The sequence below is a fragment of the Tachyglossus aculeatus genome, chromosome 14, assembly GCF_015852505.1.
Source record: "Tachyglossus aculeatus isolate mTacAcu1 chromosome 14, mTacAcu1.pri, whole genome shotgun sequence".
In the NCBI taxonomy this organism is placed as follows: domain Eukaryota; kingdom Metazoa; phylum Chordata; class Mammalia; order Monotremata; family Tachyglossidae; genus Tachyglossus; species Tachyglossus aculeatus.
Genome location: NC_052079.1, coordinates 52855598 through 52874278, shown reverse-complemented (window position 1 = coordinate 52874278; position 18681 = coordinate 52855598). Strand labels below are relative to the sequence as shown.

The window sequence follows — 18681 nt, the reverse complement described above, 5'->3', positions numbered from 1 at the left end:
TCACCTTGTTTTCGCTTCACAGGCTTCCCTTCGGGATTGTAGTTGGGTGGATAGACAAGCTCCTTGAACTCATCCACTAGGGAACCCAGTCTGTTGTTCATTGCTTCAACCTTGGGCACTGGAAAAACAAGGAGTCGTCGTCTCCATTCCCCGCAACCTCGGCAAAGGAGACCGCTGCAGGCACGATGGCTAAACCACTCCTGACACCCAACTACTCTTATTAACGGCAATACGTCGACCTGGCCAGGGATCGTATCTCCCAATTCTGTACTGTACTCTCCCAAATGTATAGCATCGTGCTCTGCACACAGTAAGCGCTCAACTATCATAGGTAAAATAAGTCATGGGAAGGCAGGTATCCAAGAAACAAAACATATTCGGAAGTTTAAACGGGAGTCCCAATTCATGCAGTTTTTTACTCGCTACAAATAAGTGTTGCGTGTATCCGGGAAACTGGTCCTCGGACTTCAATTTGTACCTGGAAATCAGCAGGTGACTGTACTCCTAAGGCAACGTCTACGCAAAGCCAATAACTCGCTTTCATGGGTTTCACGGGACCCAGTTTTTTTACTCGCTACAAATAAGTGTTGCGTGTATCCGGGAAACTGGTCCTCGGACTTCAATCTGTACCTGGAAATCAGCAGGTGACTGTACTCCTAAGGCAACGTCTACGCAAAGCCAATAACTCACTTTCATGGGTTTCACGGGACCCAGTTTTTTTACTCGCTACAAATAAGTGTTGCGTGTATCCGGGAAACTGGTCCTCGGGCTTCAATTTGTACCTGGAAATCAGCAGGTGACTGTACTCCTAAGGCAAGGTCTACGCAAAGCCAATAACTCACTTTCATGGGTTTCACGGGACCCAGTTTTTTTACTCGCTACAAATAAGTGTTGCGTGTATCCGGGAAACTGGTCCTCGGGCTTCAATTTGTACCTGGAAATCAGCAGGTGACTGTACTCCTAAGGCAAGGTCTACGCAAAGCCAATAACTCACTTTCATGGGTTTCACGGGACCCAGTTTTTTTACTCGCTACAAATAAGTGTTGCGTGTATCCGGGAAACTGGTCCTCGGGCTTCAATTTGTACTGGAAATCAGCAGGTGACTGTACTCCTAAGGCAATGTCTACGCAAAGCCAATAACTCACTTTCATGGGTTTCACGGGACCCAGTTTTTTTACTCGCTACAAATAAGTGTTGCGTGTATCCGGGAAACTGGTCCTCGGGCTTCAATTTGTACCTGGAAATCAGCAGGTGACTGTACTCCTAAGGCAATGTCTACGCAAAGCCAATAACTCACTTTCATGGGTTTCACGGGACCCAGTTTTCTTACTCGCTACAAATAAGTGTTGCGTGTATCCGGGAAACTGGTCCTCGGGCTTCAATTTGTACCTGGAAATCAGCAGGTGACTGTACTCCTAAGGCAAGGTCTACGCAAAGCCAATAACTCACTTTCATGGGTTTCCCGGGACCCAGTTTTTTTACTCGCTACAAATAAGTGTTGCGTGTATCCGGGAAACTGGTCCTCGGGCTTCAATTTGTACCTGGAAATCAGCAGGTGACTGTACTCCTAAGGCAATGTCTACGCAAAGCCAATAACTCACTTTCATGGGTTTCACGGGACAGGCCGGTCCAACTTGGAGCCAACTATTAGGCTCTTAGAGTAGTAGCAATACTATTTATTAAGCGCTTACTGTGTGCTTAGCAATGAACTAAATTCTGGGAGAGAATAGGAGGGCAAATTTGGAACATCTAGCTGTGTCCTAAAACAAGGATGAGCTAGCCCGTTTCCTGTCCAGTTTGGCCGCCCTTTTAGAAAGTGAATAAATTGGATGGGAAGGCAGGTGACCCCAAGAAACTGAAGCTCTGAATCATCATCATCAATCGTATTTATTGAGCGCTTACTGTGTGCAGAGCACTGTACTAAGCGCTTGGCAAGTACAAGTTGGCAACACATAGAGACAGTCCCTACCCAATAGTGGGCTCACAGTCTAAAAGGAGGGAGACAGAGAACAAAACCAAACATAAAATAAATAGATATGAATAGACTGGGAGCCCAGCGTTGGGTAGGGATTGTCTCTGTTGCCGGACTGTACTTTCCAAGCGCTTAGTACAGTGCTCCGCACACAGTAATAGCTCAATAAAGATTGAAAAAATGAAAAATAATAATGACGGTACTTGTTAATCCACCCGCTCTAAATGCAATCTGGTCCCCAACGGGCGTAGAGTTCCCCAGAAGCCAAGTGTTCTTGGAAGTTCAGAGGATGACCCAAGGAAGAGGAGGAGTCCCCAGTGACCGGAGCCGGGCAGCGGCTCTGAGTGCGAGATTGGGAGGAGGGAGCCCTTGGGGAAAGGTTTCAGGTCTCCTTTCTCCCGGCAAATGTCTTACTGGTCAGATCTTCAGCTTGTTCGGGTTCCATCAGGTCCAGGGCTAAGGCCTCCAGGTTCCGGAAATGTTGCTGGAGCACTGGGTTCTCAAAGCTGTCGCTCCTGTCGACAAAGCCCAGGCCGCTCAGCTCCCGCAACGGGTAGAGAAGAGGAAAGAGGCCCTTCCCCTCATCTCACGCCGGCACCAAACTAGAAACCGTCCCCCCTCGGAGAATCAATCAATCAATCAATCAATCGTATTTATTGAGCGCTTACTATGTGCGGAGCACCGTACTAAGCGCTTGGGAAGTACAAATTGGCATCACATAGAGACAGTCCCTACCCAACAGTGGGCTCACAGTCTAAAAGGGGGAGACAGAGAACAGAACCAAACATACCAACAAAATAAAATAAGTAGGATAGAAATGTACAAGTAAAATAAATAAATAAATAGAGTAATAAATATGTACAACCATATATACATATATACAGGTGCTGTGGGGAAGGGAAGGAGGTAAGACGGGGGGATGGAGAGAGGGAGAGGAAAGAAGGGGCAAGCCCTGTGATTTCCCTTTTCAATTCACCGCTGGAAGCAGTGAGAAGCAGCGTGGCTTAGTGGATAAGGCACAGGACCTGGGTTCTAATCCTGGCTCCGTCACCTGTCTGCTGTGTGACCTTGGGCCAATCACTTCACTAGGCCTCAGTTCCCTCATCTGTAAAACGAGGATTGAGACTGTGAGCCCCATGGGGGACAGGGACTGTGTTCAACTTAACTCGAATCTACTCTAGCGCTTACAGCAGTGCTTGGCACATACTAAGCGCTTAAATACCACAGTTATTACCATTATTATTACCGCGGGAGACCCAGGGAGCTCTGCCTTAGTCTTACAACCGCTTTAACGATTAAAAGCCAGGCTACTGTTTATGCTGTCCCGAACCCCTACCACAGAAGCGTGGGCGAAAGACGAGCTTTGGGCTTCCAAGCCAAGACTTGGTGGGAACTGGTCTGTCCCTACATACGGGCCATTCCACTCCCTCTTCCCCACCTGTGGTGGGCTGCGGGGACAGCTAGACGAAACCCACCGTGGGCTGATATCGTTACACTGCACTCTCCCGCCCGCTTAGTACAGTGCTTTGCGCACCACAAGCACTCAATAAATATGACTGGCTGACAAGACCGGATGGAGTGGCGAGGGGGAGGTGGAGCCTTGGGTGGATCGGCTGAGAAGCAGCGTGGCTCAGTGGAAAGAGCCCGGGCTTTGGAGTCAAAGGTCCTGGGTTCAAACTCCGCTCCGCCAATTGTCAGCTGGGTGACTTTGGGCAAGTCACTTCTCTGGACCTCAGTTACCTCATCTGTAAAGTGGGGATTAAGACTGTGAGCCCCCCGAGGGACAACCCGATCACCTTGATCACCGGGCCTGGAATGCCCTCCCTCTGCCCATCCGCCAAGCTAGCTCTCTTCCTCCCTTCAAGGCCCTACTGAGAGCTCACCTCCTCCAGGAGGCCTTCCCACACTCAGCCCCTTCCTTCCTCTCCCCCTCGTCCCCCTCTCCATCCCCCTCATCTTACCTCCTTCCCTTCCCCACAGCACGTGTATATATGTATATGTTTGTACACATTTATTACTCTATTTATTTATTTTACTTGTACATATCTATTATATTTATTTTATTTTGTTAGTATGTTTGGTTTTGTTCTCTGTCTCCCCCTTCTAGACTGTGAGCCCGCTGTTGCGTAGGGACTGTCTCTATATGTTGCCGACTTGTAACTTCCCAAGCGCTTCGTACAGTGCTCTGCACACAGTAAGCGCTCAATAAATACGATTGATTGATTGATTGATTGAAGGGAAATATCCAATAGACAGGTACTCTCCAACCTTCAAAGACTTACTGAAGGCACACCTCTTCCAAGAGGCCTTCCCTGATTAAGCCTTCATTTCCTTTTTTCCCCACTCCCTTCCGCATCACCCTGATCTGCTCCCTTTACTCACCCCTCCCTCGGCCTTAGCACTTTTGTCCACATCTGTACTTTTCATGTTTCTATTAATGTCTGCCTCTCCCTCTAGCTGGTGAGCTCGCTGTGGACAGCGAATGTGTCTACCGACTCTGGTACTGTACTCTCCCAAGTGCTTAGTTCAGTGCTCTGCGCACAGAAAGCGCTCAACAAATACAATTAAGTTAATCATATTCACCGAGTGCCTCCTGTGTGCAAAGTACACAATTTTTGTTGTGTTGCATTCAGTCCTGAATCAGCGATAAGCACCCAATCAATTGTATATATGTATATATGTTTGTACGTATTTATTACTCCATTTATTTATTCATTTTATTTGTACATATTTATTCTATTTATTTTATTAATATGTTTTGTTTTGTTCTCTGTCTCCCCCTTCTAGACTGTGAGCCCACTGTTGGGTAGGGACCATCTCTATATGTTGCCAACTTGGACTTCCCAAGCGCTTAGGTACAGTGCTCTGCACACAGTAAGCGCTCAATAAATACAAATGAATGAATGAAAATTGTATTTATTGAGTGCTTACTATGGGCAGAGCACTGTACTAAGCACTTGGGAGAGTACAATATAACACATACATTCCCTGCCCACAATGAGCTTACGGTCTAGAGAGAGCTTCCTGTCTACTACTGACCAACTGATTGATTAGAGGCGGGCTGGCACTTGAACCAAGTGCTCAGTACAGTGCTTTGCACACAGTAAGCGCTCAATAAATACGATGCAATGAATGAATGAACCAATCTCTTCCACGGAAACTGGAGAGGTCAGTCAGTCAATCGTATTTATTGAGCGCTTACTGTGTGCAGAGCACTGGACTAAGCGCTTGGGAAGTACAAGCTGGCAACATATGGAGACGGTCCCTACCCAACAGTGGGCTCACAGTCTAGAAGGGGGAGACAGAGAACAAAACCAAAGATACTAACCAAATAAAATAAATAGAATAGATATGTACAAGTAAAATAGAGTAATAAATATGTACAAACATATATACATATATACAGGTGGTGTGGGGAAGGGAAGGAGGTAAGATGGGGGGATGGAGGGGGGATGAGGGGGTATAATAATAATGCCATTATTATGATTAATATTATTATTTTAACTCCGTCAAGTCCTCATTTGGCCTCCAGAACATCAATAAACACTGGCAAGCAAATTCCTCCAATTCACTACATAATACGCCCGGTTGCCTGCCCAGGATTTCCATCTGGGCTTCCAAAAGCTCTGCAGAGCAACTCACCTGTACTTGAAGCGCAGTTTCTGGACAATCGCCTTCATCTTGTCCACCTGCTCTGGGTTGGCCGGGACCTTTTCGGTAAAGGGGACCTTCCGCTTGTCGTCAGCGAAAGGAAGGAAGACGAGCTGGAAGCCTAGAGAGGAGGGAGAGTTTGCTCTGTACGTGGGCTCAAAAGCCCACCCTTACGCGGGCCCCTGCCTGCCATCATTTCCTGGAGAGAAGGGTCACTACAGACCCAGTGAGAAAGGGTGAGAGAAGGTCGAGCAACTCTAACACAGGCAAGCATCGCCAGATAGCAATTAGGTCTTCTTCACAGCCTGACTCCCTTCATCATCATCATCATCAATCGTATTTATTGAGCGCTTACTGTGTGCAGAGCACTGTACTAAGCGCTTGGGAAGTGCAAATTGGCAACATATCGAGACAGCCCCTACCCAACAGTGGGCTCACAGTCTAAAAGAGTGGGCTCACAGTCTAAAAGTCTCGAGACTTTTAATCTCGAGTAATCTCGATTAATCGAGAGGCCTTCCCAGACTGAGCCCCGTTTTTCCTCTCCTCATCATCAATCGTATTTATTGAGTGCTTACTGTGTGCAGAGCACTGTACTAAGTGCTTGGGAAGTACAAATTGGCAACATATAGAGACGGTCCCTACCCAACAGTGGGCTCACAGTCTAAAAGTGGGCTCACAGTCTAAAAGTCCTCCTCCCCATCCCACCGGCCCTCCCTCCTTCCCCTCCTCACAGCACTTGTATATATATTTGTACAGCTTTATTACTCTATTTTACCTGTACATATTTACTATTCTATTTATTTTGTTAATGATGTGCATTTAGCTTTAATTCTATTTGTTCTGACGACTTTGACACCTGTCTCCATGTTTTGTTGTGTTGTCTGTCTCCCCCTTCTAGACTGTGAGCCCGTTGTTGGGTAGGGACCGTCTCTAAATGTTGCCGACTTGTACTTCCCAAGCGCCTAGTACAGTGCTCCGCACACAGTAAGCGCTCAGTAAATACGACTGAATGAATGAAAGAATGAGAAAAGAGCTACAGAGAAGGGAGTTCGGCCAATCGGGTTCTTAGCCAACTAGGGCGGGGACGGGCCAATTGGCATTTGGAGGACAAAGGTGGCTAGCCGGTCTTCAGGTGGGGGACCACCTCCAGAGTGGCAGGGAGGGAGAAGGAGGCTCTCTCTCTGCTCCAAGTCACCCTCCCCTCTGGGAGGCAGAAAGGGGCCACCAGACCATCAGGCAGAAACTCCTCACCCTGGGCTTCAAGGCTGTCCATCCATCCATCCCCTCGCCCCCTCCTACCTCTCCTCCCTTCTGTCCTTCTCCAGCCCAGCCCGCACCCTCCGCTCCTCTGCCGCTAATCTCCTCACCGTTAGGCCTCGTTCTCGCCCATCCCGCCATCGACCCCCGGCCCACGTCATCCCCCGGGCCTGGAATGCCCCCAATCCCTCTGCCCCTCCGCCAAGCTAGCTCTCTTCCTCCCTTCAAGGCCCTGCTGAGAGCTCACCTCCTCCAGGAGGCCTTCCCACACTGAGCCCCTTCCTTCCTCTCCCCCTCGTCCCCCTCTCCATCCCCCCATCTTACCTCCTTCCCTTCCCCACAGCACCTGTATATATGTATATATGTCTGTACATATTTATTTATTTTACTTGTACATATCTATTCTATTTATTTTATTTTGTTAGTATGTTTGGTTTTGTTCTCCGTCTCCCCCTTTTAGACTGTGAGCCCACTGTTGGGTAGGGACTGTCTCTATATGTTGCCAATTTGTACTTCCCAAGCGCTTAGTACAGTGCTCTGCACACAGTAAGCGCTCAATAAATACGATTGATGATGATGACCACCTCCTCCAGCCACCCCCGACGGTGCCCTTTTCAAAATGGGAGCACAGGCCAATAGCCCCACCCTAAAAAGAGCACGGGAAGCAGTCTGCAGGGCGTGCAGGAGAGCACAGTGGGGAGAACGCCTAAAGAGAGGACGCCCTTTGGGGGCAGGGATGTCGTCTGGATTCCCGGGAGACGCTCACGGGGCCGAAAGGCAAATGGTTTTCCGCGTACCTGGGGGAGAGACCTGAATCTTCTGGGCATCCAGCTCTTCATCCTGGGGCACCAGGGCCACGAAGCGCGGCGGGGTGTTCCGCCGGGGCGTGTACCTGCACAGGGCCAGCACCTCCTTCTCCAGGCACTTGGTGAGCAGGGCATTGAACAAGGTGGTACTCCCTGGGGAACAATGATGATGATGACGATGATATTTCTTGAGCCCTTACTACGTGTCAAGCACCGTTCTACGCGGTGAGGTGGATACAAGCAAATCAGGCTGGACACGGTCCCTGCCCCACAAAGTCTTAATCCCCATTTTTCAGAAGAGGGAACTGAGGCCCGGAGGAGGAAAGCGACTTGCCTAAGTCACAGCCGACAAGTGGCGGAGCCAGGATTAGAACCCAGGTCCGCTAGGCCGGGGCCCTCAGTGGTCAGCTTCTTGGAAACAGGCTGGCTTGTCATCTCCTTGAGGGCGGGGATCATGTCTCCTAATGCTACTGGGCTCTCCCTAGCACCCAGACTAAGCACTCGAGAAATGCCATCGATTGTCTGATTGATGGGGCCAAGACTCTCCGTATTCCAAGAGGATCCAGACACTCGGCCAATCTCCTCCCCTCGTTTTTTCCGGTCCTTCCCCATTGTTTGCGTTTTAGAATCCTCCAAGAACATTTTAAACTAGCCAGAGAGGGGGCAGGTGAAGGAATCGCGTATGTTCGGTTTCTGAAAGTGAATCACCATTATCAGCCTCCCTCCATCCGCCTCTAACCGCTCCTCCTTCTCTTCCTATTTCAGTCTAATCCCTTGTTAAAATTGGTGGAATACAATCTCTCCAGCTCTATTTACTATTCGTCTACCCAAAGATGTATCACCTGCCTGCCTCTTTCTAGATAGGAGCAGAGCTTTGGGAGTACGATACCTTCACCACTGGGGCAGAATGGCCAAGTGAAAAGCCCTGGGGGGGCCCTCAGCTCCAGTTAATAATAATAATAATGATTATGGCATTCGTTAAGCACTTACTATGTGCCAGGCACTGTACTAAACACCCGGGTGGATACAAGCAAATTGGGTTGGACACAGTCCCTGCCCCACGTGGGGCTCACAGTCTCGATCCCCATTTTACTGATGAGGTAACCGAGGCCGAGGGAAGTGAAGTGACTCACCCGAGGTCACACAGCAGACAGGTGGCAGGGCCGGGATTAGAACCCATGACCTTCCGACTTCCAAGCCCGTGCTCGCTCCACTACGCCAAGCTGCTTCCCATAATGAAAGGACGGAGGCAGTTGCCCCAACACTGATACATCCAGCAGGAGAACATACTTTTCCCTTGAATTATTATTAACTCCTCCCAAGAGGAGGGCCAGCGATACGGAAAAACCTTGCCCTCGCCATGAGGACCCTGCAGTTTGGCTCTTTTCTGCCCTAAAGCCCTCCACTTACCGTTAACCAGAGACTCCTCAGGGTACACAAACTGACAGGGTCTAAGGTACTGGTGCCGCTTCAACGTCGTCAAGGGCTTGAAACCGATCAGAATCAAACCCGGGTCGTCGAATCTCTTCAATTCTTCCGTCTCCTCTTTCTCCATGACGATCTGACGATTCCCATAGGTCTACGGGGGGAGAACGAAGAGGCCTCAGAGAGGAGAGAGACTGTTCAGCTCCATCCCAGTGAGATGAGAAAACGGACACCATTTCCGTCGCCTAGTGGGAAGCGGCACGGCAGAGGCGAGCACGGGCTTGGAAGTCGGAAGGTCATGGGTTCTAATCCTGGCTCCGCCTCTTGTCTGCTGTGTGACCCTGGGCGAGCCACTTCGCTTCCCTGGGCCTCAGTTACCTCATCTGGAAAATGGGGATTGAGACTGTGAGCCCCACGCGGGACAGGGACTGTGTCCAACCCGATTTGCTTGTATCCACCCCAGCGCTTAGTACAGTGCCTGACACATAGTAAGCGCTTAACAAATACCATAATAATAATAATTATAAAGAGCCCGAGGCTAGGAGTCAGGAGACCAGGTTCTCATCCCAGCTTGGCCATTTACCCGTAGTGTGACCTTGGACAAGTCACTTAACTTCTGTGCCTCCGTTTGCTCATCTGTAAAATGGCCCTGACTGGGACAACTGCCCCCACTTGACCCTACTCTTGGGCTATAACCGCTACAGCTTTAAGTATGAGCATAAAAAGACCTCCTGCAAGACAAATGAAATCGATCCGCCTCTGCATTGATCCCTAAAAGCCCCCCACTGGGCCCGGAGGTTTCAAAAGGAAGGAATAATTACCTGCGACCTCTTAGTGTCACTTGGCAGGAGCAGCCCCCCTGTGTCAAGGTTAAATGTCCGGGTCTTGGTTTTCACTGGCTCATTTGTTTCCCGATAAAGCCTTATTGGAGGTGGCTTGAAAGCTTTCTGGACTAGATTAAAAACGCTGACAGTGAGAGCCACATCTTTGCCCAGCCTGAGATTCAACCTGTACGGGGACAGCGCAGACTGGTTGATTAACGCCCGCCCTCCACACATCCGCCAAGCTAGCTCTCGTCCTCCCTTTTCATTCATTCATTCAATCGTATTTATTGAGCGCTTACTGTGTGCGGAGCACTGCACTAAGCGCTCGGGAAGTACAAGTCTGAGCTCACCTCCTCCAAGAGGCCTTCCCAGACTGAGCCCCCTTTTCCCTCTCCTCCTCCCCATCCTTCCCCTCCCCACAGCACTTGTGTATATGTTTGTACAGATTTATTACTCTATTTATTTTACTTGTACATATTTACTATTCTATTTATTTTGTTAATGATGTGCAGACTGTGAGCCCACTGTTGGGTAGGGACCGTCTCTATATGTTGCCAACTTGTACTTCCCAAGAGCTTAGTCCAGTGCTCTGCACACAGGAAGCGCTCAATAAATACGATTGATGATGACGATGATGATCTAGAGAAGCAGCGGGGCTCAGTGGAAAGAGCCCGGGCTTTGGAGTCAGAGGTCATGGGTTCAAACCCCGGCTCCGCCAATTGTCAGCTGTGTGACTTTGGGTAGGTCACTTCACTTCTCTGTGCCTCAGTTCCCTCATCTGGAAAATGCGGATTAAGACTGTGAGCCCCCCCCGGGACAACCTGATCACCTTGTAACCTCCCCAGCGCTTAGAACAGTGCGTTGCACATAGTAAAGCGCTTAATAAATGCCATCATTATTATTATTATTATTATCTAGCTTTAATTCTATTTGTTCTGACAACTTGACACCTGTCCATATGTTTTGTTGTCCGTCTCCCCCTTCTAGACTGTGAGCCCGTTGTTGGGTAGGGACCGTCTCTATATGTTGCCAACTTGTACTTCCCAAGCACTTGGTACAGTGTTCTGCACACAGTAAGCGCTCAATAAATACGATTGAATGAATGAATAAATGAATGAAAGGAAGCTTCTGGGTCCCCTCTCAACCATCCTTTGCCCTAGATTCAAGGACCCCCGCTCCCCATTGAGCCCCGAGAAAATCAACCGTTACCTCACTCAGTCACAGAGTGAGAAATCAAAACCCAGCAAGAGAGGCTGGGAGAGCTCGGGGTTTAAAACCATCACTGGATGAGGATTGCTCAACTGCCTCCCAGGTTTACCAATTAAATCAATAGACTGTGAGCCCGTTGTTGGGTAGGGACCGTCTCTATATGTTGCTGACTTGTACTTCCCAAGCGCTTAGTACAGTGCTCTGCACACAGTAAGTGCTCAATAAATACGGTTGAGTGAATGGTATTTATTGAGTGCCTAGGGTGTGCAGGGCATCCTCCTAAATGCTTAGAGTTGGCAGACATGGTCCTTACCTATAGGGAGCTCACACTCGGAGACAGTTATTAAAATAAATTCCAGATGGGAGAAATAGTAGAGTATATGGATACGGACGTGAGTGCTGAGAGGAAGAGGTTTAGGGAAACAATTCTCAGACTTTCATCCCACATGCTTCCATAACTCTCCCATTTTTAAAAAAACAACAAAGCAGGATTTCCTTACTGTTGGAAACTAGCGTGATTTTTTTTTTATTATTTCAACCAGGAGAGAAGTGAGGAGAAGCAGCATGGCCTAATGGATAGAGAACGGTCCTGGGTGTTGGAAGGACATGGGTTTTAATCCCCGCTCTGCCAGTTGGGCAAGTCACTTTAATTCTCTGCGCCTCAGTTACCTCATCTTTGAAATGGGGATTAAGATTGTGAGCCCCATGTGGGACACAGACTGTGCCCAACTTGATTTGCTTATATCTACCCCAGCATTTCATACAGTGCCTGGCACATAGTGAGCGCTTAATAAATACCATTTAAAAAAAAAAAAACAGAGGGAGGGAAGGGTCAGAAGAGGGAATTGCAGAGGAAGGCAATGGTGAGCGTGCTAAGGAAAGAATTTAGGTCAACAGCTGTTTGCAGTGCCAGTTCCAACCTCACAAGTCCCTCAGCACTTTATTTCGATTCTTGATTTCGCTTAAAGGAATAGTGGTGTGGTAGAGGTAACGTGGTATTTGTTATAGGCCTGTAGTGCACCGTACTAAGAGCTTGGGAGATAAAACAGAAGCCCGATAAAATGTACCCTGCTCACGAGAAGCTTTAACCTTAACAGGGGAGTCAGACACAGAACTATCAAACGGGTGGGGCAGATACCAAAATGGAAGAATAAGAAGGGTTGAATGGTGTTCTGAATTGGGATTGATAGTGAAGAAAGGCTTGCTGGAGACGTCTCCTCACGGGGAAGAGAACTTGGGATTCTGACAGCCAATTGTGGAGGATCAGATGAATTTCATCAAGCCGGGACAAATGGGCTTGAAGGTTACAGTAATAATAATAATAATAATGGCATTTATTAAGCGCTTACTATGTGCAAAGCAGTGTTCTAAGCGCTGGGGAAGTTACAAGGTGATCAGGTTGTCCCACGGGGGGCTCGCAGTCTTCACCCCCATTTTACAGATGCGGTAACCGAGGCCCAGAGAAGTGAAGTGACTTGCCCAAAGTCACACAGCTGACAAGAGGCGGAGCCGGGATTTGAACCCATGACCTCTGACTCCAAAGCCTGTGCTCTTTCCGCGGAGAGGAGAGGCTTAGACCAATCCAGATTCAGCCTTCACTTAGTCTGGACAGAGGCTACGTTTTTTCTCCTCCCAGGAGCGCAACACCAAAACCTCCCAATTCGGATAAGGGGCCCCTGGGACTTACCTTGCCAGAGACCGTTTCCTGATCTCCTTGGCCCGAACCTTCTTCATGAGGTCCTCTAGCTTGCCCGACTCCTCAAAGTGGACCCCGAGGTCCTCGTCCTCGGCCGTGTTAATGATGTCCCGGTAGAACAAGGAGATATCGAACCCCCCAGGCTTCTTCAGGTGCATCAGGTCGAGGAAGATGCCTGGAGCCCAGGGAGAAGGGGGGGCACGGGGGGCAATCAGCTTCCAACATCGCCCACCGACTCAAATCATCCTCTGGAGGACTTTGTAAACGGAGCTAGGGCCCGCAGCGCTGGCAGAAAGACCCAGAGCAGGAGACCAAGAAACCCTTGGGGCGATGAGGACCGACAGAACCCGCAGTGGCGGTCATTCAATCAATCAATCAATCAATCGTATTTATTGAGCGCTTACTGTGTGCAGAGCACTGTTCTAAGCACTTGGGAAGTACAAGTTGGCAACATATAGAGACAGTCCCTACCCAACAGTGGGCTCACAGTCTAGAAGGGGGAGACAGAGAACAAAACCAAACATACTGACAAAAGAAAATAAATGGAATAGATATGTACAAGTAAAATAAATTCCTTCAGTGAACACTTTATTTGACCCAAAATAATGACAATAATTAAGTGCTTACTATGTACCAAGCACTGGGACAGATCTCTCCCCACTCCAGACCATGTTTCACTCTGCTGCCCAGATCATTTTCTACAAATGATCTACATTTATCTACATGATCTACATTGATCTACATTTTCTACAAATGATCTACATGTAGATCATTTTCTACAAAGTTTCTCCACTCCCCAAGAACCTTCCGCGGTTGCCTATCCATTCTGCATCAGAGAGATGCAGGTGATTTTGACACCTGTCTCCATGTTTTGTTTTGTCGTCCGTCTCCCCCTTCTAGACTGTGAGCCCGTTGTTGGGTAGGGACCGTCTCTATATGTTGCCGACTTGGACTTCCCAAGTGCTTAGTACAGTGCTCTGCACACAGTAAGCGCTCAATAAATACGATTGGATGAATGAATGAATGTACGATAATCAGGTTGGAAACAGTCCTTGCCTTACCTGGGGCTCCCAGGAGGGAGGGCAGGCATTTAGTTCCTATTTTCAGATGGTGAAACTGAGTCACAGAAAAATAAGGTGACTTGCCCAAGGTCACACAGCGGGCAGGTGGCAGAGTTTGGCATAGAACCCAGCTGCTCCGACTCCCAGGACTACGCTCCGCCCACGAGGCTATGTTTTTCTCAAATTAGGGAGTTCCTCCCATGAACTAGGTCCCCTCCATGGGTCTGCCATCTCCAGGGAAACAACATGATGTAGAGGGTCTCCACATGATGTAGAGGGTCTCAGGCCCTGGAGTCAGAAGGTCGTGGGTTCTAATCCCAGCTCTGCCACATAATAATAATAATAATGGTATTTGTTAAGCGCTTACTGTGTGCCAGGCACTGTTGTGCGGCCTTGGGCAAGTCGCTTCACTTCTCTGGGCCTCAGTTACCTCATCTGTAAAATGGGGACTAAGATGGTGAGCCCTATGCGGGACAGGGACCGTGTCCAACCTGATTTGCTTATATCCATCCCAGCCCTGGCACACAGTAAGCGCTTTTGGCAAATACCATAATAATAGTAATACTACTAATAATATTTGGGTCGTGTGCCAGGCACTGTGTTAGATGCAACACATTCACTCCTTAATAATAATAATAATGGCATTTATAATTATAATAATAATGATGGCATTTATTAAGTGCTTACTACGTGCAAAGCACTGTTCTAAGTGCTGGGGAGGTTACAAGGTGATCAGGTTGTCCCACGGGGGGCTCACAGTCTTAATCCCCATTTTACAGATGAGGGAACTGAGGCATAGAGAAGTTAAAAGTCTTGCCCAAAGTCACACAGCTGACAATTGGCGGAGATGGTATTTGAACCCATGACCTCTGACTCCAAAGCCCGGGCTCTTTTCCACTGAGCCACGCTGCTTCTCACGAGGATTTATTAAGCGCTTACTATGTGCAAAGCGCTGGGGAGGTTACAAGGTGATCAGGTTGTCCCACGGGGGGCTCACATTCTTAATCCCCATTTTCCAGATGAGGGAACTGAGGCCCAGAGAAGTGAAGTGACTAGTTCCTAGACTGCTTCTAGTTAAGTTTCTAGACTGTGAACCCGCTGTTGGGTAGGGACCGTCTCTGCATGTTGCCAACTTGGACTTCCCAAGCGCTTACTACGTGCAAAGCACTGTCCTAAGCGCTGGGGAGGTTACAGGGTGATCAGGTTGTCCCAGCGGGGGCTCAGAGTCTTAATCCCCATTTTCCAGATGAGGTCACTGGAGGCCCAGAGAAGTGAAGTGACTTGTCCAAAGTCACCCAGCTGATAACTGGCAGAGCTGGGACTTGAACCCATGACCTCTGGACTCCAAAACCCGTGCTCTTTCCACTGAGCCACGCTGCTTCTCCCTGCTCGCCCAACTCACACCGACCAGCTCCTCTCACGAGTTACCGGGAGCAACGGCAAAGCAGTCCTTCGGGCCGTCACGCTACCGAGGGGGGGACGGTACCAACCTGTGTCTCGGAGGTCAGCGGCCTTGGTCCTGGCAAGGGCAGCTTTGGCTTTGTCCCGGGCATGGGGGTCGTCTTCATTGGTGAACAGCATGATCCTCTTGTGACTCATCTTGAGGCGGACATCGCTAAAGAGGTTCGAGCAGACCCACAGGGCCTCGCTCAACGTGTAGTCGGCTCCGTGGCCGATCGAGGCCCGGAAATGCGCTTTCCCCTGGTCTCCCTTAAACTGATCCAACTCGAGCACTCGCTTCGCCCCTGGGGAGAAGCGGGAAGGCGGGTGGGAGAGAACACAATGAGGGTCGCAAAGGCGGCAAAAGGTACGATCCATTTACTCGCTGGAAACTTTTCTTCCAACCTAATCGTTGTTTGGCCCTTTGGAGCACTAATCAACCAACCGATAGTATTTATTCATTCGTTCAATCGTACTGATTGAGCGCTTACTGTGTGCGGAGCACTGGACTAAGCGCTTGGAAAGTACAACTCGGCAACAGATAGAGACAATCCCTACCCATCAACGGGCTCACAGTCTAAAAGGGGGAGACAGACAATAAAACAAAATATTTATTCATTCATTCAATCGTATTGATTGAGCGCTTACTGTGTGCGGAGCACTGGACTAAGCGCTTGGAAAGTACAGCTCGGCAACAGATAGAGACAATCCCTACCCATCAACGGGCTCACAGTCTAGAAGGGGGAGACAGACAATAAAACAAAATATTTATTCACTCATTCAATCGTATTGATTGAGCGCTTACTGTGTGCAGAGCACTGGACTAAGCGCTTGGAAAGTACAACTCAGCAACAGATAGAGACAATCTCTACCACCAACGGGCTCACAGTCTAGAAGGGGAAGACAGACAATAAAACAAAACATTTATTCATTCAATCATATTGATTGAGCGCTTACTGTGTGCAGAGCACTGGACTAAGTGCTTGGAAAGTACAACTCGGCAACAGATAGAGACAATCCCTACCCATCAACAGGCTCACAGTCTAGAAGGGGGAGACAGACAATAAAACAAAATATTTACTCACTCATTCAATCGTATTGATTGAGCGCTTACTGTGTGCGGAGCACTGGACTAAGCGCTTGGAAAGTACAACTCAGCAACAGATAGAGACAATCCCTACCACCAACGGGCTCACAGTCTAGAAGGGGGAGACAGACAATAAAACAAAATATTTATTCACTCATTCAATCGTATTGATTGAGCGCTTACTGTGTGCAGAGCACTGGACTAAGCGCTTGGGAAGCACAACTCGGCAACAGATAGAGACAATCCCTACGCATCAACGGGCTCACAGTCTAGAAGGGGGAGACAGACAATAAAACAAAATATTTATTCACTCATTCAATCGTATTGATTGAGCGCTTACTGTGTGCAGAGCACTGTACTAAGCGCTTGGAAAGTACAACTCGGCAACAGACAAGGGGCTCACAGTCTAGAAGGGGGAGACAGATGGCAAAACAAAACAACATCTGCCTTCCTGCCCCAGGACTTCAAGATGTGTTTTAAGCATTTGTTAAGCACTTACTAGGTGCCAGGCACTGTACTAAGCACTGGGCTAGATAGAAGAGAGCTAGGTTGGACACAGTCCCTGACCCACACGGGCCTCATGGTCTTAATCCCCACAGATGAGGAAACTGAGGCCCAGAGAAGCGAAGTAACCTGCCCAAAGTGAGCGTTTACTTTGTACAGAGCACTGAACTAAGCACCTGGGTAAATACAATGTAGATGGCAGACATGATCCTTGCCCCTAGCTTACAGCCTTGGGGGACGCAGACATTAAATAAACAGAAAGAGAAGTGGTTTTTTTGCTTTTTATGGTTTTTGTTAAGCACTTACTATGTGCCAGGCACTGTTCTAAGCACTGGGGGAAAGACAAGCTCATCAGATTTGACACAGTCCCTGTCCCAAATGGGGCTCACAGTCAATCCCCGTTTTACAGATGAGGTAACTGAGGACCAGAAAAGTGAAGTGGCTTGCCCAAGGTAACATAGCAGACACATGGCAGAGCTGGGACTAGAACCCAGCTCCTTGTGACCCCCAGGCTAATGCTTCATTCACTAGACCACGCGGCAGCAGCAGTGGTATTTACTGAGCACCCGATCGAACTGAAGTGTACTAAGCACTTGGGAGAGACGATAGAAGCAAAAAAAGATATTCCCTGTCCATAAAGAGCGTGCCAGAGTCAGACACAAAAATAACAACTATGCACAGCCACATGAGTGCAGAAGACGTATATAATAATAAATAAATAAATACATTACATAAGTGCCAGAGCGACTTACGGGCTGCTAAGAGAAGCAGCGTGGCTCAGTGGAAAGAGCCCAGGCTTTGGAGTCAGAGGTCATGGGTTCAAACCCCGGCTCCACCAATTGTCAGCTGTCTGACTTTGGGCAAGTCACTTCACTTCTCTGGGCCTCAGTTACCTCATCTGTAAAATGAGGATGAAGACTGTGAGCCCCCCGTGAGACAACCTGATCACCTTATAACCTCCCCAGCGCTTAGGACAGTACTTTGCACCTAGTAAGCGCTTAATAAATGCCATCATTATTATTAAGAGCACATCCCAACTTAATCCTGCAAGAATTTATTCTCCGCAAAGGAAAGACCTCATAACACGTCACGAGTTCCCTTCTCTTCCCCGGAACTCAGAGGAGATGAGGGCGTACCGACTAAAAAGTTGCAGCCGGGATCTATTTTACCTGGGTTATCCAATTCTTGCAGAACATAAACATGCTTGAAATTCACTGAGTTCTTGTGCTTGTCGGTGCCGTAGAATACCACTGCCAAGAGGTCTCGGTCACTGCTGATGATCTTGCTGGTGTACACGCTTCGGATACACTGAAAAAGCAGAAAAGCGGCACTGTCCTTCTGGATCAGACCAACGGTCCACTCAGCTCCGAATTCCTTCTTTGACTCCAGCAACCGGATGCCGGGAAGGGAAGTGGGACAAATCCTTGCAGCACGTCACCACTGGGCCAAATGTTATTTTAAATATTTTACATTTAAACATTTTAGACATGAAGTGAACATACAAAACACACACACACACACTTTTTTCCCCAACTAAAGGAAGTCTAGAGTTAGTCATTCATCTGCCCTGAGGTTGGTCAACATAATGACAGACTAAGCCGCTCCACGGCGGTGGGAAAGGAGGGAAAAAGTATCCTTTGCGTAGGCCTGGAAGGGAATCGAAAATGTACGAACTTGTAAAATGTAGTATTACATGTAAATGTAGTAAATGTAGTAAAATGTAGTAAAATGTAAATGTAGTAAATGTAG

At 48.4% G+C, this 18681-nt stretch overlaps 1 protein-coding gene across 3 annotated transcripts in view; it reads right to left on the bottom strand.

Annotated features, from left to right (window-relative positions):
* Window positions 1-18681, bottom strand: part of XRCC6 (X-ray repair cross complementing 6) — a 40308-nt gene that overhangs the window by 5210 nt on the left and 16417 nt on the right. For all 3 annotated transcript variants that reach the window (XM_038756553.1, XM_038756552.1, XM_038756554.1), the window contains exons 4-12: window positions 18102-18240; window positions 15392-15646; window positions 12832-13015; window positions 9933-10119; window positions 9097-9265; window positions 7678-7839; window positions 5615-5744; window positions 2387-2487; window positions 5-118 (exon numbers count right to left, since the gene is read on the bottom strand). In XM_038756553.1, the coding sequence (XP_038612481.1) occupies window positions 5-118; window positions 2387-2487; window positions 5615-5744; window positions 7678-7839; window positions 9097-9265; window positions 9933-10119; window positions 12832-13015; window positions 15392-15646; window positions 18102-18240 (1441 nt within the window). The remainder of the gene's footprint in view (window positions 1-4; window positions 119-2386; window positions 2488-5614; window positions 5745-7677; window positions 7840-9096; window positions 9266-9932; window positions 10120-12831; window positions 13016-15391; window positions 15647-18101; window positions 18241-18681) is intronic.